Source organism: Dendrobates tinctorius, unplaced genomic scaffold (genome assembly GCF_039654945.1).
Source record: "Dendrobates tinctorius isolate UK_male_01 unplaced genomic scaffold, ASM3965494v1 ptg000007l, whole genome shotgun sequence".
NCBI lineage: Eukaryota > Metazoa > Chordata > Amphibia > Anura > Dendrobatidae > Dendrobates > Dendrobates tinctorius.
The window spans coordinates 22072001-22080517 of record NW_027361675.1 but is presented as its reverse complement, the minus strand read 5'-3'; the positions used below and the strand labels follow the sequence as shown (position 1 = coordinate 22080517).

General features: G+C 39.4%; 1 protein-coding gene across 4 annotated transcripts in view; it reads right to left on the bottom strand.

Moving 5' to 3' along the window:
• Positions 1-3984: 3984 nt before the first annotated feature.
• SRRM1 (serine and arginine repetitive matrix 1) overlaps positions 3985-8517 on the bottom strand; it is a 101602-nt gene continuing 97069 nt past the window's right edge. For 3 of the 4 annotated variants that reach the window (XM_073572409.1, XM_073572418.1, XM_073572436.1), the window contains 4 exons: positions 6130-6597; positions 5869-6049; positions 5564-5746; positions 3985-5289 (listed from right to left, as the gene is read on the bottom strand). In XM_073572409.1, coding sequence (XP_073428510.1) covers positions 5185-5289; positions 5564-5746; positions 5869-6049; positions 6130-6597 — 937 coding nt within the window. In that variant the 3' untranslated portion in view covers positions 3985-5184. Of the gene's footprint in view, positions 5363-5563; positions 5747-5868; positions 6050-6129; positions 6598-8517 lie in introns of all 4 variants that reach the window. The other variant, XM_073572426.1, reaches the window with a different exon arrangement.

The window sequence follows — 8517 nt, the reverse complement described above, 5'->3', positions numbered from 1 at the left end:
CAGAAAATTCAAAAATAAAATAAAAACGGTGGGGTCTGAAACCAGACCCAAGTGCCTCCTACAGACACTAAGCAAAGAACTGGAGAAATCTCAGCCAGCGAGAGGGTGTATACTGCAGGGGAGGAGTTAACCTTTTTTTTCTGGTTTACTTAAGTGTCCTCCTAGTGGCCAGCAGCATAACACCCACTGTCTCTGTATCCCCCAATGAGGCGTAGGAGAAATATAAAATAGCATGCGAGTTTTACTTCATCTGATCCTGACTCATCAGATACAAATCTCAGTGCTTCAGCATGTCGTTGAATGAATCGAATTATTCTATAAAAACATGTTCCTTACGGCCCTCAAAAACACGAGGCGGGGCGGCAGGAAACGTGTCAAGTATGCCAACTCGCTACAAAAAAACCACCCCTGCGGTTTAAGCACACCTAATATATTAAATTTGTCTTCCAGAAGTTTTTCCAAGGTGCAATTAGTCGTGTTATCATAATTCTTGATGTGAATAAATTCATACGTAATGTGACAATTAAAAAACATTTTTGGTCTGAACAAGACCAACTCAACAACATGAGAGTGAACCAAGTTGTCAATGAATTTCATCATAAAGATTTTCAGGAATTCCCCTTTTCACATTGCAAGAATTAAGCACAGATGATGTGGCAAGTGAAAACGTGATTAAACAATCTTTGACACTAAATGTGAGAAATCCTTACTTCTATCCTTTACAATCAAGATCAAGTTGTATGGACAGATTCCAGGAATTGGTAGAAAGGGATTTGAAAATCCTTAAAGACAATCATGTATCTCACCGCTTGAAATCAATTTTTTCACATGAGCAATGTAATGCTTTACAAGAAATAAAGGACATGTCCGATATTATTAAAATGTCAGACAAGGGAGCAGTAATAGAGGTTATGAATTCTTTGGATCATAACAAGATGTTGGAACTCTTATCTGACACCCATACATACAAGGCTTTAAGAACTGACCCCCAATATGTGCTCAAAATTTAAATCAATCAAATGATAGCAGGTGGTCTGTCTTTAGGTGGGTGTACTGACCAAGAATCAAACAGAATATTTGGAGGTCAAGCATACGGTTTTGCAGATAATGCATGGATTGCCCAAAATCCATAAGCAGGATGTTTTTCCTCTAATGAGACATATAGTGACCAGTGTCAGATCAATTAATGAACACGTGTGAATGGTTAGACTCACTTTTGCAGCCTTTAGTACAGAGGGTCCCAGGATACATCAAGGACTCTAGGGATTTATTAGAGATCTTTTTCCACAAAAGATGGTCATCACATTTTACTTGGCTTAGTTGCGATGTGATATCATTGTATACTTGTATTCCTCATTCTGTAGCCATGGAGGCGTTGAATTTCCATTTAACAAAATTTAGTGTTTTTTCCCCAGGATCTTGATTATGTTTTACAGGTGACATCATACTTATTTAATCACAATTTTTTTTCTTTGATCGCCAGTATTTACAGAGCTCAGGCGAAGCTATGGGGGCAAAATTTTCCCCTTTATTGGTGAATCTCATTATGGCTTTTAGGGAAAATAATTATATTCTGTACCAAATGTTTTCATGTCGCACATAGTCTGGTATGGCGGATACATCGATGATACACTCATCATTTGGAGTGGGGATGTGTCTGCCATAACGGACTTTGTGCGATATCTTAATATCAACAAATTACAATTTAAAGTTTACGTACAACAGTAATCCTACATGTATTTTGTTTCTTGATGTTTATCTCCAAGGTGTGTGCATGGCAAAATAATTTCTACCAAAACATTTTCCAAACCTTTTGCAGGCAATACTATACTTCACACAGCTAGTCTTCAGCCAAAGCACACCATCAGGTCTTTACTTGTGGGTGAATTTATTAGAATTAAACGCAACTGTAGTGATGATAATAGTTTGCAAGCTGAATTGGCACATTCTTCACAGAAGTTTAAAAAGCGTAAATATCCAGATTGGACAATGAATAGAGCATTCAATAGTTTCTAATTAAAGTTGATCTGATGTACTCAAATCTACGCCAAATAAACACTGTTAATCAAAATTCCAACGTAAACCATTTTTGTGTTTTTAATATAGTCCTCAGTTTTATAAGATCAAATAAATTAACAAATATTTGCCTGTCCTTTATGAGGACCAAACCTTAAGTACGATTTTATAATCTGGTTGCAATATAGTTGCTAGAAGAGCACCCACTATTGGCAACATTGTCTCTCCTAGTATGTATGTTCCAGGAATGAAAAGAGAAACTTGGCTTAGTTGCAAGAGCTTTTTTAAATGTGGTAAAAAGGGATGTAAAACATGTAGACAGTCCGAAAACATTAAGTAATCAAAATAAAAAAATGTTGTCATTAAGAATTTTATTAATTGCAATTCTAATTATGTAGTCTATAAAACTGACTGTACTTCGTGTTTTAAATCTTACATAGGATGCACCACTTGCAAATTGAAGAAACGGATTTCGGAACATCTGTATGATATATGTGAGGTTACCAATAATAATCGCAACATTTCTACTGTAGCAAAACATTTTATAATTTGTCACTTTAGAAACATTGTCTCTTTCCGTGCATATGGAATAGGAAAGGATTGAAGCATTGCCTCGCGGTGGAGATATGCAGCTTCGGCTTCTTACTCGAGACATTTTGGATATACTATTTAGGTGCAAGATTTCCTGATGGTTTCAACAAACAGAACGAGAAGTTTCATTGTTAATTTTTTCTAGTTTTGTTTTTTTCTTTAGGGGTTTAAAATTCGTGTTTTTTTTCACCATTTGTATATTTGATACATATTGTTTCCAACATTGCAAGTTATTATTGAATAGATATTTTACCTTTTAGGAACTCTCATGTCATGTGATTTTTCAATGTTTGATTGGTTCTTTGAGGTTTATAAGCTTTTCAATAGATGGTGGTATATGAGCTTTAATTAAGATCACGGGTGTGATCGAAACGTGTCGCTTATTGTCTCCTGCCATCCTAGTTTTCCCGGAGCATTTACTTTTGCTTTTTGATCAAGATTCCAATAAAGGCTTTGAATTTTTACTAAAGGAGCTGGAATATTGCCTTTTTTCTTTCCATTTGATCATGTATAACCAGGACGAAATTCCGTGGACCTGCTTTCAATTCCGGTGAGCTGGCTTTTCTCTTTTGCTTTCCTTTAAACATTTTCAAAACTGTAAATATTGGGTCTTTGCATACACTTGATGTATTAATCAATAAAATTATAAAATATTGTGAAGAGCTTACAATTGTACTTCAGTAACCATAGAAACACGGAAGCTGCAAATATCAGTCTCAAAACTTTTGGTGACAACAGTATATAATGACTAAGCCAAAATGTAGTTAACAGATGAATATAAATCAGGGAATATAAAACAAAATGCTGCATAAAAGGTGAAAAGGACTAAAAATCAAACATTATGTGGTCACTTCATTGTTGCATGTCCATTTTTTTATACTACTTTCTGGTGTTTTTTAATTTTCATTTGTGACTCATGCTATTTAATTTGCAACAATAAGGGTCTTTTATGTGGTTTTTTTTTTCCCAAGTCCGCCATCGTGGCAGGATTTTTAAAGTTCCATATTTTTGGTGCAAATGTTTTCCAGGCCACACCCACGCCCCCCTCCTCAAGTGATTTTAAGTATGTCATTTTTGTGCACATTTTAGTGCAATATGTGATTTTTATTTATTTTTGCAAAAACTGTTACACAAAAATGAATCATTTTTCATTTTATGCAAAATTCATGATCCACATGCAACAATGTCTTGCAAAAACCCTGAACAAATACGAGAAGACAAAACAAACGAAAAAAAGGGACTTAAAAACTCCTCACTAATAATGAATTGGGCCTTTAGAAATAAGGCCATAACCTAAAATGGTTTTAAAAAAAGATTAACAGATGAAGTGTCTGCTAAAGACAAAGGTATGCATTGTAGAAACTTAGGCAACAACCCTCCCCTTAAAAAAAACTTTAATAAACTAAAAGTGAAATTCCAGTGTTCCAAGTTAGCGTATATTTAACAAAACGTACCCACAACATAGTGGAGAACAGAACAAGTGATAAAAATAGCAGAACTTGAGGTAAACTGGTTTTAATGGCCTTACATACAGGAATAGAAAATCATGGCCATACTACAAAATGATCACTAAAGTAGGGTTGGTGCTAATTTATTTGTACGTTCCATTCCATCGGCTACAATGGTCTATGCATGCTGCACATGCTTCTCCTACAACCTGGCACCCGTGGGTTTGCTTTTGATTAGACGGCTTGCACAAAGCTATTTTTGTGAAGTGATGCATATATGATGTCGCACCAGACTGGCTAATAAAGAAAAAGTAGTTACTACCAGGAGGTAAGAGCGGTGCGCCTTATGTGTAACTACCACAGACCACTGTCGATACCGATGCAACAGAACAGGCAAATCGATTTGTACCAACTGTACTTGCACAGGTTTCCCAGGGAAATACTTTTTACTGGTTAATTAGATGTGCGACAACAGCTTGATGCTCCACTGAAACTAAAGGCTGTAATACACAGTTTCCTGTAAATTCAAATAATTTCTGGGGAGAATATAGGTGTAGAGGCATCACTCCATTAATAGAAGGTAATAGGCTGCCTTCTTAGTCTGGGAATAAATAGGGTTCCCATCAGCTGGATACAATACAACACTTTTAATAACATCTGACATATCCAATTTCTTTTCCTGGAAAACCTTTAATGATTTAACAGAATTGCTCTTAAATAGCAACCAAGCACAGAAGCTTTCTTCTAATACTTCAAATGCTGTTCATGTAATGAAAATAAACAACAGTCTGTACATTTTATTAAATCCTGAAAAAGTAGGGTATGACAATGGAAATATTAAAAGCAAAAAAAGGAAACATTTCAAACAATCCAAATGCCAACTGTGACAGTACAGGATTGAGATAGTACAACAAATGTTTACGGATTGCAGAGACATTCCCATTTTAGCTGCAGGTATTGCGCTTCACCCATAACTGTATGAAATGATCAGATGTATGTAGTAAATCCCAGCCTATTAATTACAATAATCTAACCTCCCAAATGCTTTAAACCATCAAAAAAAAACCTGAAAAAATACAAAACCAAAAGAAAAGACAATTTACACTTTGCAAATGAAACGTGAACAGAACTAGGATTGAGGGGAAACCTGCGCTTTTCTCATGGAACGCAAAGCCTTCTCTCGTAAATTCTTCTCCAAATCGTCCAGATTTCCATCTCCGTCACTTTCAGTCTCCTGGTGGGGGGGAAATGTATAGGATTTTTGTTTAGGGAGGTACACGCCCGGCATCAGTAGAATTTTTATTACGCTGCAGCAGAAGACAGAAAAGGAGGCAGAACAGTGATTGGTGACCAAAAACTAGTCAATGGGGCCCAATAAACTACCCACCACCCAATTCAATACGTGCATGGGGAAAGGATGCTTCTATACAAACAGCCTTGGAAAATTATTTTCTAGGCGAGATTGGGGTGGGGACATCTTACTTTACCAGGACAAGAACCTTACACACCTTCTTGGCTTCTGTTTCCACATCCTCTTCAATGACCTCTGGCGAGGCAGCAGCAGCAGCAGCAGCAGCTGCAACTTTTTCCTTCTTATGTTTTTTGTGTTTCTTGTGCTTCTTTTCTTTTTTGTGTTTCTTGTCCTTTTTCTTCTTTTTCTTTTTTCCACCACCAGCTTCCTGATCAGACATCTAAAAGTAGAATTAAAAAAAAAAAAAAGACATTAAAGGTAGCATATTAAAAAATAATAATAATATACACACAACTGGTTAAACACTACTAAACGGAAAGTTCCAAATAAGATAAAGGATACCTGAGCAGGAGCTGGGCTTGGTGTGGTGCTCTTGGCTTTCTTAGCTGGTGCTGGAGACCAATTGGCAGATCTGGATCGAGACCTAGATGGAGAAACAGCTTGTTTTTCAGGAGCAGGCTCAGGGGATACAGAAACTGATCTTGAAGAAGAGCCTCTTCTAGGACGTGGACTTGGAGAATCCCTGAAAAGGTGGGGAAAGTCATATTAATATAGAATTAACCAGATAACAAAACAAGTATGCAAGCAAATTAAGGAGATTACTTTTTCAGTTTCTTCGGTTCTGGTGTTCTGGATACTCTTCGAATAGGTCGTGTACTTGGGGAGGGGGACTGTTGTCGCCTAGGAGAAGGCGATGGTGCGCTTCTATGTGTTGGGGGACTCTCAGAGTTACGTACAGCTCTTGGACGTGGAGAGGGTGATAAACGTTTAGGCTGCAGAGGAGAACGTGCCTCCCTTCCAGATCTGTTTGGAGATGTTGCCTTCCTGTGCTTAGATGGTAAAGATGGTGACAGTCTTTTCCCTCCAGGAGATCCTTTATGTTTTGGCGGAGGTGAATGTGATACTCTGTGTTTTGTTGGAGGAGGAGACTGTGATATTCTACGTTTTGAAGACTGTTGAGCAAGTGGTGAAGAAGTTCTTTTCTTAGGAGGTGGGGAAGGAGAGTATCGTCTTTGAATTGGGGGTGAGTACCGTCTTTGTGAGGGTGACTGCCTTCGAGGAGAAGGAGATCTAAGTAAATTACAAAAAAGTAACTTAGTTAAAATTGTACAAAAGAAAAACAGTGAAAACCCAATTTGATGTTTCTTTCTGTCTAAAGATTTGGCATGTGTAAAAATAGCAAAATCATCCTTACATAACCAATGAAACTCCAGTATGCCATTGTGACCATATTACATAGTTAGATAGTAACATAGGTTGAAAAAAAAAAAAAAAGACCTAGGTCTATCAAGTTCAACCTTTCTGCAATTGTACATTTTTTCACTAAATTAGAGAAAATCGTCCAACCCTTTTTTAAAGGCTGTTATTGTGTCTGCCATTACTACCTCTTGTTTTAGGGCATGCCACAGTCTGACTGCTCTAACTGTAAAGAACCCTTTCCTATTTAGCTGCCGGAATCGCCTCTCTTAGGCTGGTTTCACACTTGTATTTTTTTGCGCTGCGTTTTTGCGCATACATGCGCATGCGTTTTTTCCCTATATTTAACATGGGTGCGCATTGTCATGCGTTTGTATGCGCATGCGTCTTTTTGTAGTGTGCGCCCAGGCGAACAAAATGCAACCTGTTGCATTTTTGGTGCGTCCGACCTGTCTCAAAAAAGAGGGATTTTTTGGTACCCTCCGTAAAATCTCTTCCTTGGAGCCGTCATTGGGGGACACAGATTACCATGGGTGTATGCTGCTGCTGATAGGAGGCTGACACTATGCAAGATAAGAAAATTAGCTCCTCCCCGGCAGTATACACCCACCAACAGGCACCAAGTACCTTAGTTGGTGAAAAAAGCAGTAGGAGAAGCAACAATAACTCTTAAAATATGTACCAAGCCAACAAGGGGCTCGTAGGCCCAACACAACACGGTACAACTGAAAAAGGGAGGGAGCTGTGTCCCCCAATGAAGGCTCCAAGAAAGAGATTTTACGGTAAGCACCAAAAAATCCCTGTTTCTTTATCGCTTCATTGGGGGATACAGATTACCATGGGACGTCCCAAAGCAGTCCCAAGGGTGGAAAAAGGCCTTAGGGAACGTGAAGAAAGGACTTAGGTCGGCCGGTGTGCTACCGCCGCCTGCAGAACCTTCCTACCCAAGCCTGCATCGGACAAGGCCTGGGTATGAACCTTGTAGAACCTCGCAAAAAAGTGTGTAAGGACGACCAGGCCGCGGTCTTGCAAAGCTGTAATGCCGAAGCCTGGTGACGGACAGCCCAAGAAGCCCCTACCGCACAGGTGGAGTGGGCTCTCACTCCCGGAGGGGGCCGTTTTTCCTGGAGGCAGTAAGCTTCCAGTATAGTAGAACGAATCCAGCGAGCGATTGTGGATTTGGATGCCGGGAGCCCTTTCCGGCGACCTTCAGAGATGACAAGTAGGGAATCGGATTGACAAAGAGAAGCGGTCCTGGCTAGATAGACACACAATGCCCTCACCACATCCAGTTTGTGGAGCGACTTTTCCAGCGGGTGAAAAGGCGAAGGACAAAAGAAGGGTAGGACGATGTCCTCATTAATGTGGAAAGATGATACCACTTTGGGAAGGAAGGAGGGGACGGGCCTGAGAACAACCTTATTCTGATGGAGGAATAGGTAAGGGGAACGACAGGATAAAGCCGCCAGCTCAGAAACTCTCCTAATGGATGTAATGGCAATCAGTAAAGTTACCTTCCATGAGAGAAGGGAAAGAGGAATGTCCGGAATAGGCTCGAAAGGCGCACTCTGAAGAGCACTGAGAACGAGATTAAGATCCCACGGATCTATCGGAGAATGATGAGGAGGGGCCACTTGGGCGACTCCCTGGAGAAAGGTCTTGCAGCAAGGGAGCCAGATCCCTCTGGAAAAGAATCAACAGAGCAGAGACTTGGATTTGAGAGTACTGAGGGACAGGCCTGCATCTAGGCCGGATTGAAGGAAGCCAAGTATGGATGGAATGGAGAACGACATT